The sequence below is a fragment of the Aulonocara stuartgranti genome, assembly GCF_965226115.1.
Source record: "Aulonocara stuartgranti genome assembly, chromosome: 11".
NCBI classification, from domain to species: Eukaryota; Metazoa; Chordata; class Actinopteri; order Cichliformes; family Cichlidae; genus Aulonocara; species Aulonocara stuartgranti.
Genome location: NC_138947.1, coordinates 11463136 through 11486540, shown reverse-complemented (window position 1 = coordinate 11486540; position 23405 = coordinate 11463136). Strand labels below are relative to the sequence as shown.

The 23405-nt window shown below is 39.8% G+C and overlaps 1 protein-coding gene across 4 annotated transcripts in view; it reads right to left on the bottom strand.

The window, feature by feature from the left end:
• galnt1 (UDP-N-acetyl-alpha-D-galactosamine:polypeptide N-acetylgalactosaminyltransferase 1) overlaps nt 1-23405 on the bottom strand; it is a 56775-nt gene that overhangs the window by 20882 nt on the left and 12488 nt on the right. For 2 of the 4 annotated variants that reach the window (XM_082552063.1, XM_082552064.1), the window contains exons 2-4: nt 18803-18915; nt 527-666; nt 263-431 (exon numbers count right to left, since the gene is read on the bottom strand). In XM_082552063.1, coding sequence (XP_082408189.1) covers nt 263-431; nt 527-665 — 308 coding nt within the window. In that variant the 5' untranslated portion in view covers nt 666; nt 18803-18915. Of the gene's footprint in view, nt 1-262; nt 432-526; nt 667-761; nt 840-1404; nt 1500-18802; nt 18916-23405 lie in introns of those variants that run through there. The other 2 variants (XM_082552065.1, XM_082552062.1) reach the window with 2 other exon arrangements.

The window sequence follows — 23405 nt, the reverse complement described above, 5'->3', positions numbered from 1 at the left end:
TCTGCTCTCCGAGTATCAAAGTTTAATAACTTCCTAATGAATACTCAGAGGTGCTTCTAACCTACATTTATTTTTGTATGTTATTCCATTTTAAGATATGACATTTTTACTAGACATTTCTTTAAATCTCCTATCTAAAGTTTACCTAATTTTGCTATACTGTATAGGTCATGCCATTTAAAAACAATAACACTAATAAAAGATGTATTATTGTTATTATCATGACAAAACACAGGACTTGTTGCTGGGAGAGGCAGCTCACCCTTCTAGGCGGACGTCAGGCAGCGAACGATTGAGAGCAATCATCTCCGAGGCCATGAGGTTGAACTGGTTGATCTTAAACATTTCCTTCATTTTCTCCTGCTGCTCTTTAGGGATCACCACAGGTTTCCCTCCTTCACCAGGCCCATCTCGTGGTCTGGACATGGTGTCTACAGAGGATACATATTCAGCTTTTCAAACTTGATGCTTGACAGTGCCATAAAAATGTGTCTGTGTATGGGTTTGTGTGGTGATACACCCTCACCGTCTCTCCCGGGCAGTCCTCTCGGCTTCTTGTCATCACACTTGTTGCACTCGCTGAAGTAGAGCAGAATGAACATGTCCAGCATCACCCAGACCAGAGAAGTGGCCAAAACCACCTTACAGTAGGCGAACCTCCGCATCCTGAAAATGTAGAGTGAGAAGTGGGGGGTAGTTACCATCAGAGGGTTTCTTTGAAAGCATGGTAGAGGAGGCAACTCTTCTCATATCTTTCCCACCTTTCTACTCAGTCCACTCAGCGTTTAGCCTTCCTGCAGCTCTGAGCCTCAGAGTGCTGGAAACACTTCCACCTAGAGCTGGGCGATAGAACGATAACGATATGTATCGCGATATAACTTTTACTCGATAGAGAAATTAAGCTATCGCGATAGACCTCGCCGCTCTTGTCCTCTTAAAAAAAAAAAAAAAATAATAATAATGTCAGCCAATCCAAATTAAGTAGCGCAGAGCCGAACCAATCACAGCCGCAGCGTCACGTCGCGTGACTTGTTAGTACAGCACAAGTGCCAAGCCGCACGTGTGTTTGTTTGGGAAGCAGCCAGCGCGTAATGGAGGAAATGAGTGTGCCGACTAGAAAAATCAACCGAGCGTGACCGAAGAGAAAACAGATGATGGTTCCAATGCTGGAGAGATTGTCGAACGGAAGAGCCATAGAAGTTCCGTAGTGTGAAGGTATTTCGGCTATTTCAAGTCTGCCAAAAAACAGAGTAGCGTGCACTGTAAATTGTGCCGAAAGCAAGTCTGGAAATACAATAAACTGGTGCATGCGTCACACTGTGCGCCACGTTATTGTTTCAGTGAAATGAATTTCTACAATACTGTTACTGTTAATTCTACTCTCTGCAGTGTTTAAATGCTTACATATACACACAGTTACTGTCCCTCCACACATACGACTCGGTTCTGCTTCTATGCCCCAGCTTTGTTTACTTTTTCCCACCGAGGCTTCTAGACTTCTGATTGGCCAACATTTAGGCACGGTTAGGAATCTAGCGCCACCTGCTGCTTTGGCATGTTCATAGCAGCGTTTTCCTTAATTTCTGCCTTTATGTGTGGACGGGATTATTTTTTAAAACGAAAACGGAAAATCTCCGTTTTCAAAAACACCCGTGTACGTGTGGACGTAGCCTCAGTCTCTGACTGGAAGCGCTAATTCGTCATTCGGCTTTTGTCAGACTAAAGTAACTGTTAAAACTGTTTGAAAAGCTAAGCTATACAACAAGGAGAGATTGAGAATTTCCTTTTAGTTCTCAGTTTATTTGATATTGAGAAAAGTTAGTCAATTTTGTCTGTTCTTCTGTAAAACAAACTAAGATTTATTTTTAGAATTAATATTTTGTTTCTAAGTGGAATTGACAATTTAGTCTGTTTCGTTTGTTCTATTTTGAAACTTAAACGCTTTAGCGGCTGCCTTTTGTGTAGTTTGCAATATTTGCCTTTTATTTATCTGAAAAAGTCTCATGTTCCTTAAGTACATCTACCCTGTTGAACTTATTATGGGAAATAAATATTTAAATAAAAACAAGCTGCTGATTATTTCACATTTTACTTGTGAGCAACGGCACATTTAAATCTTACAAATATAGTTATTTGGCTTATATCGTGATAGATATCGTTATCGCCTGAAATGAAAAAAACATATCGTGATATGAAAAAATCTCATATCGCCCAGCTCTACTTCCACCTGTCCATCAGTCTGCCTGACTCCTGTCTCCTATCTGTCAAGCTTTTTATCAGGGCCCCTCTAAGTGGTCGTCTCTACACTCAGTGAGATTCTCAAAATGACGGACTCCTGTCTTACTGGAGAAACAAAGCAATAAATCTAAGAACAATGAACGTTTATAATTGTTTATAGAGTCGATTTTGTTTTTTAAAGGCAGTGGTTCCAGAATGGGGCTGCCAAAGAACATCAGTGTACTAAGTCCAAGTGTGCCTTGGGATTTTGTGACAACCATACATAAATATTGCATTACACAACTGCACAAAGACAAACAAATGAATTTTTAATTTCCTGTGTGTTGACAAATTCTATCCACTAAAAAATAAACTAAAAAACAAAATCCCAGAAAAGTCTGTTTGTACAGTTTCTAGATGGTGCATATTACAAATATTTGACACATCAAAACCTGACAGCAAGGGGGGGGGAATTCATTTTTATGGCAAGCTAGCCACAACTAACCAATGCCAAGGACCCCACAGCTAAACAAAAGGGAAAAATGAAAACTGCATGTAGATGGTGTCCTGTAAGCTGGCCATCTTATAGCTTCATTGTGTCAACCCCCTGCCCTCTGGCCTGCGTGCGTCATCTGTTAGAAGAAGTTGGCTAAGGTTGACATGCCAAGCAAGTTAAGGAGGCACTTGGAAACCAAACATCCCTTTTGAGAGTCGCTTGGCCCGCTTCAAAAAGAGAGCTGGATTTGAACCAAAGGAAGCTAAACTGTTTGTTGGATTGCGGGAACGTGTCTGATAAGGTGTTGGAGGCAAGTTGCATTCCAGAGGACCTTGTGACACATTCTTTTAGAATATTACAGGTGTTGTATGGTAGGTCCAGGTGGTGCAAAAAAATGCAATCAAAAGAACTGATGACATCTCAGATGACACTCAGAGGCTGTTATACAGGTGTGACTTGAAAATCTGTCTTGCCCTTTGGGCACAAAAAGTTTAAAAACCAATGTTTTACGATATCTAAACAACACTCTAACTACTGTCCAGTTCTACACAACAACCATCTAGTATATCAGTGTTCCCAAATACCTTGCAGGATATGAGCCAATCTACCCTTTGTACATTTAACATACCAAATCCCTGTGTTCTAAAGTGCAGTCAGACACCCACTCAAAGGTAAGCACAAACACACACACACACGGACACACACACACACACACACAGCAGAGAGGGGAGCTATGATAGTAATTGCTTTTCGTTGGCAGGCAGCAAGAGACAAGACACAGCCACATTAAAATTCCACTGCTCCCCTTTCCTTCTCTCCTTCAGCACCATCTCCCTTCTCTTTGGCTGATTCTCTGCCTCAATGATCCCTCAGGTTGCAGCAGCACAAGCAGAAGGGAGAAAATTAATTTGGCCACGGTGATTTCTCTCGTGCCCCCGGGAGGGAAAAAAACGATGTTTGTGCACAGCTAGCTTAGCTTAGCTTAGTTTAGGTTTGCTTAGCAGCCAGGGAAATAAGAGAACTGCAGAGCAGCGTTTCTAAATTCCACCTGATAGGATTCTGGAAGCACAAAGTGCCGTGTACAGCAGAAAACAAGAGGGAAGATTTAACTGTTTGTCTTTCCTCAGACTTCTGTTCCTGTGAGTCAAGTAGTTTTAGTGTTCAGGTTAGAGCTGTACTCTCCGTATATGATGTGCATATATGTAGTCCAGGGATGGGATTCGAGAACTAGAATATCTAATCTATCAGATGCAGCTCCAGAGTAAGAAATTATGGCATCAGACTCAGAGCAGTGCACACATGAAAGCCGTTTTTATCCTGCTTCTGTTTCAAATAATAAAACATTTGTGGGCCTTTTCCTCACACAGAAAATTTATAAAGAATAGATAAGCAAATAGATAAAGAATAAGGCCTATTAGCAGAATCAATAATGACACTGGTATTGATGAAATCTTATCAATAATCATCACTAATGTACTCTCCAGCAGAGTTGGGCAAATTACTGTTCTCGGATTAAAAGCTGACTCAACTGGAGGCGTAAATTTAAAAAGGTCTTGTCAGCTTGTCTTCTACTTCACAGCGTTTTGTAACTTTGCAAGATTTTATCTCTCAGGTTCACACGCGAAAGAAAAAAAAATTGGTGCAGGGCATCCATCCACCAGCACATACATGCTTAACTGTGATCTCTCACCCCCTGGGGAGAGAAAAAAACATCCAATGAAATCTATTGAACTGCTGCACCACCACCAACTTTTGACAAGGTTAAAATGTAACATGTTACATCAGTTTATACGTTCCCACTTAGCCACTCGACCAGTTTCAGTTTGAGTAAGGTATAAAAGAAAACAAAGCACTTATTGCAAACCACCTCATATCAGCCTTTAGAAACATTTCCTGACCATCACTTCTGCAGCTCCGTTAGATAACATCAGACACACAAAATAAATATTAATTACAAGATTTTTTTTAAAATAAGAAATAAAAACATTTTAAAATAAACATTAAACATCTGTTTTTAATATCTGTAGGGGAAAAGCAAGTTCAGGGAAACTCTCTTGTGAGGATATAGTAAGTGGGATATTGTAAGCTAGTAACATAGAGCTTAACATAGATGTGTAAATCATAGATATTTATACATAAAACACACTTCAGACAAATACGTTTTGTGTATATCATTACTGTTTAATCTATCATATTTGTGAAGGACTACTTTAAGACGTAGAAAAATAACTGTGTTTTAAATATTGCCACTAAACAGCAGAAAAAATGTGAATGTGAATAAAAATGTAAATGTCGTATTTCTGTATGAATGATAGAAAAATATTACCGGTAATATAACAAATAAAAACTGTTTAATTGTCATCAAATGGAAACTTCCTGACCTGGGATGAAAAAACAAATACTCAAACCAGGAAGTGAAGCTCTTTGGATGTTAAAACCTCCAGAGCTATACCAGAAATAAACATCTTTACAATCTGGTACAAAGAAAATGTTTGGTCTCCGTTACTTTTCTTTGAAAAGGCAGCATGTGTACAGGAAGCGAATCTTTACATAACCAACAAATTATGTTCCATTAGGGTCTAATTAAGTCATAATTAATGCAGTGGCTGCCTTTAGTTACTGGTGGCTACTGACGGGCTAATCGACTGCAGCTAATCAAGTAACAGAACTGGACTTCTAGATCATGTTTGTGGTGTTAAAGCAAATTTACCGCACTTCTCTGACAGCGGGAAATAGAACCATTTAGAGTGTGAGAATCTTTTAGTTTTGTTTTACTCACACTACTGTACAGTTTGACCTGTTCATGCTCTCTGCAGACTGATATACTTTAGATGGTCGCTTAGATAAGGTCTGCATGCTAAAAATGGGCCACTTTAGCCTAGTGGTTGCTAGGACACATAATGACACCATGATGTCTGATATGGATAAAGCTCGTCAAGGGGCCTACAATGCATCTGTGTGGCAAATTTGTTTGCACAGATTTTTTGTATTATAGTAAGATGTTAAAACTAATTAGCACACATATGTGAGTGTGGATGCAAAAAACCTTTCTAGCATTAGTTACCATAATAACATAATCATTCATTACATTCTCTTTTAACTGGCTCCAAAACGCCAAAGACACAATGGGCAAAATGCCAAACCCAAGACTTCAAAATCATCTCCAGGTCTATCTTTTATATACAGTCTTGCTATTGTCCCTAACATCTTTATATACAGTTATACAAGAAACTAATGTTTAATAGGTGATCATTGTGGCATCTGGCAGTCTGCACTCATGCGTGACTGAAGGAGAGCTACAGGGGTTGCTGCGTTCTGTAAAGCTGCTACCGTACTGAGTGTTGAACTGTGCAGTATGTTCACATTACTAACATTAGTTATGGTTCACAGCAGAGGTGCTAGAGGTTTGTGCAGCGATATTGGTGAAAAAGCTGAGCGCACTTACAAAATCACCATGCTATAGGATGTGTTATTGTATCTCTTTATAGCTCTCACATTTGCTTTACCGTTGATGTTATCTTCTGTTGTTTTTTCCTGTAAGCCACAGTGCAGGACCCGACCACATCTGTAATGCACTTTAAACTCAAACCCAGCTTGGTCTTTTGTCACAATTTGGACTGAAAACCATCATAAAACAAAACATGCCAGTTATAAAATCGTTCCTAGTAGATTCCTGGAAAATAACGATTTGGAAAATTCAGATTCCCCCGGATATCCTGAAGGAATTTACTAGACTGTTTATCTCACTTTTTTCCGTCCTCTCAAACTTGTTCAAATTCCAGGACTAGCAGGAAGGCTGAATTTCAGTACTCGCTCTGCAATCTCCGTCCTTTCTGTTTCACTGACAGCTGCTAGACTGCGTCGGCCTTGCTTGACCTTTATGAAACAACAACACAAAACCACACAATGTAGCAGAATCTTGGATATACTTCTCTCTTCACCGTTTCTGGTGCAACACATACATAGCAGAGCTCTTATATGAATAAGGACACCAACATCGGAGCTTTCCATCACAGAAAAACTTACATATTCCTGTTCACAGCATCATGTCAAAAATGCTGTCGGATGGATGTCAGCTTCTTTCCGGAGATGCCATTTGATCACAGAGAATGTAGACCGCAGTGCTTCAAGCAACAGATACATTAAATAAAAGCATGCGCACGCACACACTCCTGCTTACTGCTGTCTCTCAGCCATGCCTCTCCACTCACTGTATTTCTAATCAGGCATGGCAGAGGACACCTCCGGTCTCCCTGGTGCTCTGGGCTCTGCCTCTCTGTGTGAGTGTCTGTCAGTTTAGTTTATGTTGGGTGCTAGTCTCTTTGAAGTCTCTTTTAAACAGCCTGGTTTCATATGACGTTAAACAGACCCACAACTCTCCATTGTTCTTATTAAGCCATTAGCATACTGCACTTCCTCCATCTTTCTTTTAAACCTCCATCCTGGTCATCATGCACTCTCGTTCCCAGCCGCCCCACCCCCACTCCCTCCCGTTTCTCTCTTAGTGATGTTTTCTCCTTTCAATAGCGGTTGCCATCACTACTTCCCTACAAAAACACAATTTCCTCCTTCACATCCTTCTCTGTGTCTCGCTTCATCTTCCCCTCCTCTCCTTTTCTCCACAGGCTTAATCCCCCTTTAGAGATTGCACAACCACTATTTCTCACAACCATTTGGAAAAACTCAGCAAGAGGATCCAGCACTTCACTCGCTTTAGAATTTATGACTGCGAGCGAGGATCCTCCCTTCTAGGGATTTCATGTTTATATGTATAAAAGAATATTCAGAGGAAGGCAGGGAGATAATACTGTACGTGACTGAGGGCAAATGAAAGAGATGATGAGTGTTACTAATAAACACAAAGTTTGTCCTGCTAAATATGTTAAACGACAAATGTGGACCCTCTGTATAGCAGTTTTGTTTTGTTTTGTTTTTTAAAAATCATAATATACAACCAGGTGTATTTTGTTTCTAAAAGTGTCTAAAACATGCTGCCTTTTTGAAGCTTCCTTAAGAGGAAAACCAGAGACGGTGCTATTCAGGTGTACGAGTTGTCCTTGGGTCATATAGGCTTGATAAGCTCAACAGTTTCCAAGACAACGCTGATGGGAGCGCTGATTTTCTGAACAGTCGTAATGCATCTCAATTGGAGCAGAACAAGGCTCAGGCTAACATTAGGGGAGGGAAATAGAACAGAACACGGTGGCCTGAAGCCCCGTCTTCATGCTTCTCTAAGGAGTACACAGTCGCCTGAGGCAAATCAGCTGGGTTCGCTTAATATCCAGATCATAACCTTGACTGCAGAATATAGACTGATCCCGTCGAGGAAATAAAAAACCCAAGGACTGGGACACGACTGAGAGAGAGTGAAAGAGACCTGCCATCAGTTAACAAAAAAAAAAGGGAGAGAAAATACACGCTCTGCCCATCTGACAGTGGACTTAAAAAACATACCGAGCACTGTACCTCTTTGGCATGTTGCTCTCTTCACCATGAGTTACAGGCTACATTGTATGATTCAGACTAATGCAAAATCCAAGACACTTTAATGAACAACCCAGAACACACACACATACACACACACACAAAGAATTTGTTTAGGCTGCAATCTATAATTAATTAACCACAAGATTCATTGGTGACAGTGTTTTAGTTAATATTAGTGCGAGCCTGTAGAGCTCGAAGAATTCAATCATCACTTAAAAATCCCCCATGAGTCAAGATATCATTTTCCCCGTCGAATCACGACATGCTCTTAGCTGCATCAGTGGAAATAGATAAGGGGGATGGAAACAGTGTCAGAAAAGGGCAGAGGAGGTCAACTCAATCCTGTTTGCTGCGTAGATGCTCTCTGCTCCAGCGGAAAATACATGCAAAGTTAGCTAAACTAGTTTCTGAACTAAGAGCTACAAACTCTAAGGCACTAAAACAGGTTCAACTTTCTATTAATGTAGCATGTCAGGAGTCAGGCAGCTGCTCTGCAGGTGGACAGGACTGCGTTATTAATAGGTTATGAGCGAGGCTCTGGGATTGATTACCGATTTATGTTCTACATTTTTTCTCAGTTTTTAATTTTTTTTTCCATTCAGACTAATATATTTTAAATTTGAATGGGTCTCAATGATCAGTGTTAGGTGTTTATTTAGAAAAACTCTTTTATTATTTTATTCAATCCGTTTTTTAAAGCAGCTCCGCAAACTGGCTTACTCACTCTGATTGTCTTCCACATGTCACGTGAATCCTTAATGATTTTAACTTGGTGGACATTATTGTTCATTGTTTTGTTATTTATTTATTTTTTTTACTCATGTGTGATCTTTGTTTTGAAAGGGGCTTAAAATAATAATAATTATTATTATTTATATACACTCACCAGCCATTTCATTAGGTATACCTGCTTTAACAGTAATCTATTGGGATTTTCCCACTAAACCATGTGGGGTTTACAAATAATGGTCTGAAAAAGAGAAAAGATTGAGTGAGCAGCAGTTCTCTGGGTGAAAATGCCTTGTTGATGTCACAGATGATATATAACATATGGTTGAACAGCATTATTGATAATGGCCTTGCTTTGGCCTAAATACTGATATTAGTAACGATCTAAAAGAAATCAATACACCAAAATCAAAATGGTGCTATTCTCTTTGCAGTGATGGTTGTGAGCGTCGCGGCATTTCAGCATGAAAGTCACCTCACTAAAAGAAAAAGGTGCCACTTAGAGAACATTTCATGATTTCCACAGACCATCTAATAATTAAGATTAACCTGAGTACAGAAAAGGAGTGCCCAACATCAGCTGATGTCAAGATTAACTGTCGTCATCTCAGACACAACATTTCCAATTTCACAACACTCACAACAACAACAACTAAATCAAGCCAATAGACGTGCTTAAACACAGCAGCGCTGAGCTGAAACAGGCCCTGCTTCAGTTGTTTAGTTTCATTCTCCCGACAGTTCTATAGTCTGGTTGTTTTCCTGAGATGTGGAGCCTGGGGCTTTTTTTATCCCCACTACAGAGCTGAGAAATATCAGACCGCACGTACTACTAAGCCACTTGTGTAAGCAGAGTCAATCCCCCAGTATTATCAATGCCTGGTTCCTGGCCTTATTTATTGAAAACATTCCCCTGAGCAAACCCATATTGGCTTTTTACCAAATCACGGTATTACTGGCCACATTTACACTCTACACACTCTAATTAATCAGCACGTACGCCACAAAACAATGGTAAAATCTTTGCATGCTTTATTGATTTTTAGAAAGGCTTTCGATTCCATTTTGCTAGAGGGTTTAAATTAAAACATTCTCTGAATAAGCACAGCAGGTAGACGTTTGAAAACAATTAAGTCGACGTAAAGTCTTATTCGAATGACCATCAGTACATGAGGAATGCAGAGGTTGTCAATAATCCTAATCCATAATTTCTAATGTTAAAGAAAATCTTTTTTGCGTGTGTTTGGTATTTTATCAAGACTTCTTTTCTGCTTCTTTAAACACAGCATGGAAAGTCATTCACATAAAGGTCAAGATGAAACCTCTCAAGTAGGATGGAATGGCTGATATATATGATAGTATCTTTCAACAGTTTTATGTGACAACCTATAAATAGTTCAGTCTTCACCGAGGGGCCAGACAGATTTCAATCAATATTTGTCAAAAAATAGCCCACATATAAGCCTGAGGACTCATATCATTATTCAAGCTTAATGTCAAAGGCCTGCATTCAAAATATAAAATAAGATTCACAAGTTTAAGTATTATTAATGTTTTAAAGCACCAGAAATAAAAGCAATTGCTGTGAAGAATAACCCATTTCACTCTGATGTTTACTTTGTTTTTGGATGACAACTAGATTTTAGTTATTGATGCATGAACAGGTTCATGTTAATGTTCCTGCAGGTAAAGGTGGGGCTGACTTGAACCATTTCACATACTGCTGGGTAGCGTGTGAATTCCCCTTTGGGCATCATAATGTTAGTTATTTCAAGCTAAACACTAGGGCTGCACGATTAATCGTTAGAAAATCGCAATCTCGATTCATACTTATGTGCGATCTCATTTCCAAATGACAACGATTAAAAAAAAAAAAAAAAAAAAAAAAAAAGACGATGACGATTGTACCGCATTTTGATCCGGGACGTACTCTGCATGAAAACAAGCGCTCACTCTTCCTTCTCAACAAATGACAAGGGCGGAGCCTTATACCACGTGATACAGAGGCTGTGCCGTGTGAATTAGCAGGGGAAAACCAACGGAGAGCACGTCAGGGATGAGGAGAAAGTGACAGGAGAAAATCCGTCCCGGTCAACCACCCAAACATCAATAACGGGAACCTTATACAGCGCTTCCCTATACACGTCGAACTCCCGCAGGCACAAAGAAATTACGGAGGCTATCACTTATCACCTGACCAAAGATATGGCTCCCATCAACACTGTGCAAAACGAGGGATTTAGGAAAATGATCAACACCCTAGACAAACGCTACACAGTGCTGTCCCGCAACTATTTTTCTATTGTTGCACTACCTGCTCTATACACGCAGTGTCGAGCAACGGTGGAGACGGAATTTCAAGCAGTACAACATTTTGCAGCAACAACAAAACGTGAGACATTTGTTGTTTTTATGTTTATTTATTGTTTTTATGTTCAGTCTCAACTGTTACGAAGTTGATGTGCAGTTAATAAGTGCAATAAATATTTATACTGGAAAAGAAAATCGTGAGAGAATCGTGATCTCAATTCTAAGCCAAAAAATCGTGATTCTCATTTTATGCAAAATCGTGCAGCCCTACTAAACACAGACCTTGCTTTTCCTGTGCTAGGTGTCCCTCCCACACAGATGTGCGAGGGTAATTTCTAAATCGGACAAGTTATGCTGGTAATACCGATCCTGAGCAAACAGGGCTCATATCAGTAATAAAAGCAGGAAAAAAATTGGAAGAGGCTAATGAAGGGGAAAAAATTGAAAGAAGAAAAAAAAAGCAGGGACAAAAACAGCACTTCAGCCTCCGGCAGCAGTATTGACAGTCAACTACAATGAATTTAAAATCATGAGCTTAGAAAAAAAGCCCAAATCCCAGGAAAACAAATAGAAATTCAAATTAGGGAATACCCAATGCAGTCAGTACCTGGCGTTTAAAAACACTGCTTTGGTAAACTATCATCTGGCAGTGAATGCACTGAAACAAAAAGCATTTTTGGCATTTAGGAGAAAATCAGAAACTTCAGCTATCTCCCAAGTTAAGTCAAACCTGTCTTGGACGGACCATCAGCTGTTAAGAGATCACTAGATGTCAGCTACCCATCAGAGTTCTGCATGCAAAAAACTGCAGGTCCATAATAAACATCCCAGGTAATACCCACTGATTAGCAACACTGAAAAAAGAACACCTGAAGTCACAATGAACAAGGACCAAAGGAACCTTTTTTACAATTCTAAAGACATAAAGACCTTTAGCACTTCCTCCAAACTACATGGGGCATCAACATGAAAATCAAAGCAAATTAAATCTGGCATAATTTTTTGGACACAATCCTTGGTCACGGATCAACATAAGCTGCAGGCACAAATGATCTATTAACTGGCTTTTGTAAGTAGTACAGGGAGGAAGCCTCTGTCTACAGTTAACAGCTACCTGTAAACTTAGCACACAAAGAAATAAGTCATTTTTAATGCTGAGTTATATTGGTTTCAGTTGCATGTCTCATTTCCAACTCAACTGTTAACTTTAAACCATGAAACACAACAAAGACACACCTCCAATCATGGTACTCCCTGGCTTGTTATTGTGGTTGTAGCCTAGCTGTAGCCATGCCAACTGCCAACTCCCAACTGGCTATTTAATCATGTTGGGATTCCTACTGGCATTGGGAATGCAAGCAGAAAACACTCTTTAGAAATGTAGTTCTCAGGGGACCACACCTGTGAGTCGTTAAACCTTGGGGAGCCCCCAGAAGTGTATTAGTCAGAATGTACCATTACTGAAATAAACCTCAACACTGTTCAACCTCAGACCAACATGGCCTTCCAATAACCAAAGAAAGTATTTTTGGATGCTCCCAGAGCTGGGCGATATGAGATTTTTTCATATCACGATATGTTTTTTTCATTTCAGGCGATAACGATATCTATCACGATATAAGCCAAATAACTATATTTGTAAGATTTAAATGTGCCGTTGCTCACAAGTAAAATGTGAAATAATCAGCAGCTTGTTTTTATTTAAATATTTATTTCCCATAATAAGTTCAACAGGGTAGATGTACTTAAAGAACATGAGACTTTTTCAGATAAATAAAGGCAAATATTGCAAACTACACAAAAGGCAGCCGCTAAAGCGTTTAAGTTTCAAAACAGAACAAACAAAAACAGACTAAATTGTCAATTCCACTTAGAAACAAAATATTAATTCTAAAAATAAATCTTAGTTTGTTTTACAGAAGAACAGACAAAACTAACTTTTGTCAGTATCAAATAAACTGAGAACTAAAAGGAAATTCTCAATCTCTCCTTGTTGTATAGCTGAGCTTTTCAAACAGTTTTAACAGTTACTTTAGTCTGACAAAAGCCGAATGACGAATTAGCGCTTCCAGTCAGAGACTGAGGCTACGTCCACACGTACACGGGTGTTTTTGAAAACGGAGATTTTCCGTTTTCGTTTTAAAAAATAATCCCGTCCACACATAAAGGCAGAAATGAAGGAAAACGCTGCTATGAACATGCCAAAGCAGCAGGTGGCGCTAGATTCCTAACCGTGCAGAAATGTTGGCCAATCAGAAGTCTAGAAGCCTCGGTGGGGAAAAGTAAACAAAGCTGGGGCATAGAAGCAGAACCGAGTCGTATGTGTGGAGGGACAGTAACTGTGTGTATATGTAAGCATTTAAACACTGCAGAGTAGAATTAACAGTAACAGTATTGTAGAAATTCATTTCACCGAAACAATAACGTGGCGCACAGTGTGACGCATGCACCAGTTTATTGTATTTCCAGACTTGCTTTCGGCACAATTTACAGTGCACGCTACTCTGTTTTTTGTCAGACTTGAAATAGCCGAAATACCTTCACACTACGGAACTTCTCTGGCTCTTCCGTTCGACAATCTCTCCGGCATTGGAACCGTCATCTGTTTTCTCTTCGGTCACGCTCGGTAGATTTTTCTAGTCGGCACACTCATTTCCTCCATTACGCGCTGGCTCCATTACCCAGGGCAGCTGTGGCTACAACCGTAGCTTGCCTCCACCAGTGTATGAATGTGAGAGTGAATGAATAGTGGCATTGTAAAGCGCTTTGGGTGCCTTGAAAAGCGCTATATAAATCCAATCCATTATTATTATTATTATTATTATTATTATTATTACCCACTGCCTGCTTCCCAAACAAACACACGTGCGGCTTGGCACTTGTGCTGTATGTAACAAGTCACGCGACGTGACGCTGCGGCTGTGATTGGTTCGGCTCTGCGCTACTTAGTTTGGATTGGCTGACCTTTTTTTATTTTTATTTTTTATTTTAAGAGGACAAGAGCGGCGAAGTCTATCGCGATAGCTTAATTTCTCTATCGAGTAAAAGTTATATCGCGATACATATCGTTATCGTTCTATCGCCCAGCTCTAGATGCTCCCTTATTTCCCATGGGTTTGTCACAGTGGATGGATCTGCATGTTTGACTTGGCAAAGATTTCCTGGAGCAACCCTCCCATTTATCTGGGCTTGGGACCAGCACTAGGAGTGCATTAGCTTGTGACCCCCTGAGGCTGGGTTTGTATCTCCTCCAAAAACAAATCAAAGTAAACTAAATTATTAAAGTGATAAAAAAAATGTGTATCTAGAACAATAGGTAAATCAAATGCAATTTGTAATTGTCCCTAAAGCATGAATATAAATTGGTAGAGTAGCATAAACTGTCTGAAATGCAAAACATAAACAGTTCCTGATGAAATACAGACTAAGCGGACACAGTCTAGCCACAGAGAACCAGTGACACAAGAAAGCTGGCCTATGAACCGAGGAAGAGGCACCGCAGAACAGTTCTTCTTAAAATATAACAATTAATATCAGAGCCAAATTTGGTTTGTGAATCTTCGCATAGGTGGATAACAGTGAAAAACAGCTGATTCTGTTAGTTGAGGGACCTGCAGCATCTATCTAAACTATCTATTGGGGTTTGTGATACAGCCTCAAAAATCATATTACAATATTTAAAGTAATTTTACAATAATGATCATTCTGACAATATTGGACAAATAAAATGCTGATAAAACGTTTTCCATCCTTCTTTTCCAATGAGCTACTGTCATTGAAGACAAACTACCTTATTCAAAGTGTGAATCTTTCGCCACAAGGTGAAAGCAGAAGCAGCATTAGAGCGTAATAGTAGTGACACAGCATAAGTCAAATACTGGTGGTGGAGTTTTCCCTGTAATTCTAAGTGAAAGTATAACACAACCTGCACATCACCACCTGATAGTATCTCCTCCTCCTGTACGTTCATACCCTGGTTTTACATGGTGGTGTCTTTTTGCCCCAAGTGATATAACAAGTTAGTTTCCACGTTTATCAGGAACAGTTTTCTTGTATATTTTGCAAAGAATTTTTTTTTTTTTGGAGTTTGTTGAAATAGCTTCCTTTTTACAAAATCAGAGTTTGCCATCCAGCTCTCTATGTCAGACATGCCTGTTCTTGTCAAGTTGTTGTGTTCACTAAGGAACATAGATGCCTTTTATATCCCATAAAAATGTATTCCCCATATTATCGCAGAGGATTCATCCCTACTACTTACATAAAACATTGTTAAATGTTCTAAAAATCAGTTTAAAATACAAAGAGGAGTACAGAGAGAACTGCCCATGGCAGCGTAAAAGTCCCAGCTAAAATTGATTACCAATGCAAAACTTGGCTCACAAGCAAAGTGGAATTAAATACTTCAATCTCCAATCACTGGGGCCTTTTTGGCCAAAATCAATATGCATTACTGTCACGAGGGGTGTTCCCCTGATGGTTGGAAAGAGAGTGGAGCTTTTTTTGTACACGTATTAAAATAAATTGATCACAACACACCTAAGAACACATAAATGACTGCATCATCCTGGTGGTCCATTTGATGTTAGTATGCTGTAAATGATCTTTTAACAACTATTAACTTTTTTGCACTTGCCTCGCAAAAATGCAAAGGTACACACAGTGGAGGCTTTGATCACACTGGCTGGCACAAATAATACAACAGTTTACACAATTAAAACATCATCGCAGGCTGTGTGTTAATTGGTGTTAACACGTACTCACACAGAAACTCCCTAATCACCCTGTAATACTTAAAGTCTGAACCATTAGGCCCAGTGGGTTTGTGTGTCTGGTCTCCCCTGTATGTTTGCGGCTCTTTTCTACTATTACAGCTGCTGCTATTCCTACTATAACTCATGCCAAGCAGGAGGGATTAACGAGTCTCTGACAGCACAGCTGGATTTCTCTGCCTACTAACCACTTTAACAATATGCTTTGATTTTTTTTTTTCATATAAAAATATGAAAAATTTTAATATTTCTAAGACTATGTTACAGTGCAACCTCGCAATTTTGTGGCTGCTTTCATCTGTAAAACGTCTTACAGTACCTTAGGCAAAAAAAAAAGGAAAGAAAATGTCTTTAAAGTTTATATCTGAAGCTACTTGGAAGAGAACTGCATTGCTGTCTATTAAGCATGACTTCTTAATAGACTGTACAATGTCAGCATGTCTATTTCCCCAGCACATAATATGTGATATATTTGTCATATTCTTTGGACTTTTGTGGAGCTACTGGTCAATTTTCATACATACACAGTGTAAAAACCAATGTGCAGACATATGTTTAGCTGCCCCCCAGGTAACACACAATAACAAAAAATCAAAGGTTAACTAGGCTCTGATTCCTCACTGCATTAAAGTATCTGTTGTGTTACACAATTTCTAATCTGTATTATAAAGCACACAGACATACAAGAGTAAACAACAACAACAAGGAATCAGGAAAAATACTTTGTATTGTTGCATTGCATTCCTTGCATTATGTTGCATTGATGGTTCTTTTGCAACCCTCTTTTCATCGTTATGCCATTGTTACGATTTTTAGCATTATTGATGATCAGTGTTCTGACTTTCTCATTCTCATTTTAGAACCAAACACAGCAGCGCTTTAAGTGTCGTTTAAAATTCCTTAAGAAAACTCTAATGCAATCTTCACATTAACTGAATTTCCTGGAACAGAAAAAGCTTGATAAAAGTTGATTTATAGTTGCTGTTACAGCAGCTGATAAGATCAAAGAAACATCCCAACAGAGTTATGTGCCAAAGGTAGTTTGGATTTTTCAAATATGGTAACAAATCAGATATAATAAAGCTTTGTAAATTTTAGAGAAGGGCATTGCTGGATGTCAGCAACAGGGGGGAACAGGGAACCACAGAAGCCAATAACACTAATCTAGTGTTGCAAATGAAACTTCTGCTAACATTAACTTCCCACACTGACACAATATGACACATTTTGCCTTTGGATTTTCAGATTTTACTCATCTCTGTATTTAGGACGTTACCCTTTTTCACACATAGCCACCAGACAGTAAATAGTCATAAAGAGAGCAACGTGCTGCAAAGACACGCGTCACTATTTTGGGGACTTTCTTTTAGTTTTGACACATTTATAGGCACAAAATTGATAACAGGAGCAATTTACAAACTAATCGGTGATTTCAATCCTTACTTATGTACCTATGACCCTTAATTTTTGTTTTTCAACAATTGTTTAACAACACTTTAATTAGAATACTTAAACTTGTGTATACAAATAGTGTGCTAGTATAATAATGTGTGACAATGGCATAGATTTGTTCAAGGGTTCAACACACAGAGCATAAACAATAGATCATAGCAAAGTCTGAAATATGAAGACAATACGAGACAGTTACATAACTGTTACAAGCTGTTTCTATGACGCATTAATGAGTTACTGATAGTAAAAAATGAGAGAAATAAGTGATATGAGATCGGATGAAGCAGTGCTCTCCTACATGCATTTTACAGTTGTAATAATACTCTAGCCATTATTCTTGTTATATCTTCATTTCTCATTCTTTCTTTTTACTCTTCTTTAACTTGACCTCATTTTTATTTTTTTGGTTTTTTTAATCACTGTTGTATATATAAAGACTTTGCCCTCACAATGAGCCTGTGGCACTTTAACTATTTTGTTTATTTATTTCAAACTATACCTTTTTTTTCTATCCTGCTATGGTAACAATGTAGCTTCCCTTGTGAGATCAATAAAGTATCTATCTGTGTAGATATGTATATTCTTCGTTAAATATAGCTGCTGTAACTTGGGCTTTCTACATGATTGCACAGCTGAATGAGGCTAATAAATGGGGACCCCACCATGAAGCTTACAAAGAATTGCATGCCCCGCTCCCGCTTCACTCAGGCAACAACAAGGCAGACCCACCTCTCCAATGGAAAGCCTTTCACTTTGCTAACCTCTTTGACAAAGGCAGCAGAAATGCAACATGAGCACCAGAATTGAGTCAAAGTGAATGCAAATGTGCCTAATTTGCAATCAAAAGGGTCAGCACACAAAATCAAAAGAGGCACTTTGCTGTTAATGGGGTGCTGAGGTTTATGTTTGACAATGTAACATGTAATTTCTCAAAAATAGTTTAAGCACACATTTTGATTTTGCCCGTAGGTGAATAAATCTAGTTTGTAGTATACATCAGGATCATATGGGGTGCGATGTTAAAAGGTTATATTTAGACTGAATTTTATCCACTGAACTTCTCTTGTTAAAGAAATTGGATTTTTCAGCCAGAAGATAGACTGGCTTATTAAAACAAAGAAAGGGTCACCATAGAGGAGCTGAGGTCAGTAAAAGAAAAAAAAAGAAAAAGTTGCATATGCATGAACCGGTAAATTTGTTTAATATATCCAGTTCAATACACAGTACAATAAAAAAAAATCTCAGCCCTTTAGGTTTCAATATGAACAACCCTATCTACAAAAACGGTTGTGTTAACTGTTCTTTGTTGCATCACTTTGTGTAGCCATTCCTTAATTCGTACCTTTCAAAGTGAGTTAAGGGGTCTCTGGTCAGATGTGCAGGGTGCTCCACCAGTAGAGGGGGCGGAGCTTCAGAGATCCCACTTCCTCTTTTGCTCGTCACTCATACATGCTCCTTGAAGAGAAAAGAGAAATAAATTTAGAATAAATATTTATTGTGCTAAGGATGTTAAAAGACACCAAACATGCTGGCTAGAGGAAACTCTTGTGCAATCTTGAAACTAGAATAAGGAAATGCTTTAAAACAGCTCTTCATTTATTTATTGTTTTCAAAATTCATGCATCGTACATAGGGAGAGTATTTTTTCAAATGCCTGGGAAAGGAGACATTTTCTGATCTATGAAAAAACCACAGGAAGCCAGAAACACACTTCTTGTCTTTGCATGTACAACAACGGTGCTATTCTTTCCTGCAAGATTACAAAGTTAGCGACACAATCTCACAGGGCAAGCTCCCACTCAGCAAATTATGCAAATGAGCCAAGATTCAGTCAAACGTGCCAGTATAGTGGACTTTGGAAAGTTCTCAGTCAATTAAAAATTGGCATCCAAGGTCCGCATCTCTTTTTATTATGTCATAAACCAATCATCGTTCCTCTTTCCAGCGGAAATCTAAAGGCCAAACATGACCAAAGACGCCGCCAGCTTTGCAGCAGGATAAAAAAAAGCAAGCGGGGAAACAGAGGGATGATGGGGATGATGGGGTGGAGGGAAGCAGGGATAGGCAACTGACGAATTCTCAGAACTGCTCATTTCACTGGATTAATCTGCTATTTTTGAAAAGTCCACAGAGAGCAGAGATGAGAGCGAATATGACTCAGAGTGGGCCTGTGTGTATGCGGGTCTGCGTGTCCTTCAATCCGGCCCTTGGCCTACTTTAAAGCCAAGTCATCATTCTGGTCCACTGGGGCCTCATATTGCCAGCCAGTGTATATATGTGTATATTGAGGAATTGTATTACAAAAGCAGCCATACCATAAATCTCTTCCTGCCAGCCCACACACTTCTGCATTAGTGAGTGTGAGGAGGCTGTGCTGCAGTGCAGGTATGCCTCAGTATGAGAAGAGTCGTGGCCACCAAAGGTGTCTGCCTGTCTCCTTCTGGGTGAGTCATCAATCCTCATCTCTCTCTTACTTTATCTCTCATATACGTCGTAAGCCGTCTCTGTCTGCCCTTCTTTTCTCACTCTTTACATGATTTAAATGAGCCTCCATGAAGTTTGAGTGGAATGTAATTCATCTGCAAATTGGAAGCAGGACAAGCAAGAGCTTCTAAAAATACTCATCAGATTCCCCTGACAATGACAAAATAAAACTACAGAACACCCACCACACACTCACACATGACCACACAACACTGCAGTGCAAATAGCAACGCTCTCTGTCTTTGTCTGTGCAAACCTCTTGCTCTTTTTAAAGTCAGAATGCTTTCTACCTGTCTCATTCTCTGCGAGTTTATGAGCTCTACATGTCTGGGTGGAAAAAAAGATGACAAAAACCACAAAACCCAAGACGGCAGACAGCAAGCACAGCAGTGATGATGAGAGAATGAATATTGTGAGAAAAGTGTCTGGCAGTAGTGCCCTTTGTTACGCTCGTGATAATAAACTAGCCTCAGTGTTCATGAAGTTTTGAATGACTGTTTTTTACAAATGTAAACTTGACTTTGTACCTTTACAACCACAAAATGATTTCGTAATAGATACTCCTGCTACCAAGGCATGCCCCATTTCAGAAATGAAGCACACACAAACACAAACACACTGTTCACAAGGCATAAAATATAGTGGCACATTGTTTTGGCTTACATATGGACAGAAGTATGAGGCAGAGAAAGTGAGCATGCAAGGACCCGTCCAAACACTGGCAAACACACAGTTGTGCCAGTGAAATCTGACATTATGTAAGCCAACACAGGAACCCTAATCCGGGCAGGGATAGCTCAGTAGGTAGAGTGGTGGCCCCATGATCGGAAGGTCGGGGGTTCGACTCCACTGAACGGCTACCCTGAGGTACCCCTGAGCAAGGTACCATCCCTACACACTGCTCCCCGGGCGCTGCATTGGTGGCTGCCCACTGCTTCACTGGGTGAATGGGTTAAATGAAGAGGAACTATTTCCCTATGGGGACTAACACGCACACTTTACACTTAATCCAGAGAGCAGAAAGAGAAGTCTATGCCGTGAGTGTCCACTTTGTTGCATGCTAAGAGGTGTGATGTGTACTTATAGTAAGGAACTTTTTTATTTATGTTTGGGGATATAGCCATTTATTTTTTCCTGCTGCACCAAAATCATACCAGCTTTTACCTTCGGAAATGAGATAACTCCAAAACACGGCCTGCATATATTGTAGCACTGACACTGCTATGCACATGAGCCAGATGTGACTGAGCCAGTTTTACTGCAGTGAGCTAATTTTATCGCTGTAAGGCCTTACATAAAAATATGGAAAAATGTATCTGATTATGGCTGATGCATTGTAAAAAAAAAAAAAAAAAAGCAGCAAAATTTTTTTTTTCTGGCACAACTTCACCTGCTTCCAAGGTGCATGGAGAGGATGAAAGAAATAACATAGCAGGAACTCCAGCAACGCGTTTTGGCTTGTGGCCTTCATCAGGGTCATGATGACCCTGATGAAGGCCACAAGCCGAAACATGTTGGTCAAATATTAAAATTGTTCATCTTCCCTCAACTGTTGCTGGAGTTCCTGCTAAAAAAAAAAAAAAAAGAAAAAGAAAGAAAGAACAAATTGCACCATGTACATAAAAAATACATAAAAATTTAAAGTACAGTTGAAAGTTGGTGTTTTAGTACTAATATATGAAGGATGTCAATGAGTGAATTTGGCAAAAGAAATTCCTCTCCCAAAGGTAAGCTTTTGTGAAGGCAGATCTCCTACTACAGACACCACAATCAGTATCAGGAGGCAAAAGGTTTGTGCATTTCGAATTTTCTGCAGTCTTTGCCATTCCTTTGTTTTGTACACCTCCCTTCTTCTTTGTTCCAGCTGTGTGAACCAAACCAGAGAATGCAGGATAGGAGCCAAAAGGCTGTGTCTTCATCCCACCCTACTCTTGCCTCTATCTCAGTCCCTACAGAACACCCTCTGTTATTAATTCAGTGTAACAGTCTCTTCTCCCACTTAGGCCTCTTTCCATTCAGCTTGACCCGACGTAATTCCTGTCGTAAATCCAAAATACCAGTGACTCAGGCGGACTAACAAATGCAGAGGTGAGGAGGTGCTCATGTGCGGACTAATGAAGAGATTTCTGCACGCAAGCATAAAAGCTTCTCTCTCTGTAAGCAAGACATTTTGCAGAAAGAGAATATCATAAGGTCCAACATGACACCTTGCAAGATAAAGCTGGCATGCTTAAGTGTGACAGCTGCAGCCAAACAAGGTTGAGGAGCTCTGGAACAACCTTTGTTCTGGACAATTTAGAGTGTAGTGTGGGTACAGCTAAAACTAACAGACAGTCAAATCAGTCTTTCACAATCCCCCAAAGCTCAGTGTGAGCACACTGTGATCAACCAGCCATGTCTAAGCATTAGACCTAACTGTTCCCCTCTCTCCACAGACTGCCACAGAAAGTCACAGAGTAGAGGGGAGACACTCATAGACAGGAAGAATGGCCTCTTCTTTTAGACTATGTGATAGCTTAGTAAGAGCATGAAGAATGTGTGTGTGTGTGTGTGTGTGTGCGTGTGCGTGCGTGCGTGCGATATGCGACTCTGTTTGTAGCATATGCTGTAACAATGGGAGCTTAAAGATGGCATCTTTGGTCTTAGCAACAACAAACAGTGCTGTGCCAATCCTGAACAAACTACAACTTCCGTCCAAATCCTTTCAGCATTCCCTTTGACCTCTTGCTCTGTCAATCACCTCGTGGTTCAAGTGGTGTGGGAAAGGAAGGCTTTACAGGGCCTGAAGCACACCATACACACACAAAAACCAAATCAATGCTAAATAGGGACTAGAGGAAAGGCAACAAAAGATGACAATAACATTATCACAAGTGATTGCAGCCGTAGCTCACCATTTCTGACATCTTTCCCGGGGAAGCCCAGGAGGGAAAAACAGGAATGCCAAGAATAGCGTGAGGAGAAAATAGGTAAGAAGCAGCTGGCCCAACATCCCTGAACATGTCATACTTATCCTAGATGACACAGCTCACCATTTTGCCTCTTTTGCTTACCTTACTAATGACGTGCATTGGGACCTACATGCCTATTCCTTCCACACATACAGCTTGCACTTGCAGAGGAAGGCGAGTGTAGGAAGAGGAAGAAAGAGGAACCAAAGGACAGACAGAAAAGGACAGAGCGAGTAACAGAAAGACAGAGATCTGCTTCCTGTTTACTGACGGCAGAGATTGCAGGAAACAAAGCACCAGGCCACAAGACTGTTAACAGTAGTGACAAAGAACACAGCATAGATACACACTACCTTCCCTCTTCTGTGTCCTGAGTGATTAGACAGGCCAGATTTATCATCAACTTCCCCATCCATCTTTGTGTATCTTGGTAACATCTGCATGTTTGTGATTTGTTCTTGGTTTCTATCTCCCTCCTGCCCTTGTTCTAGCCAGCCGCCGTGCTAACAG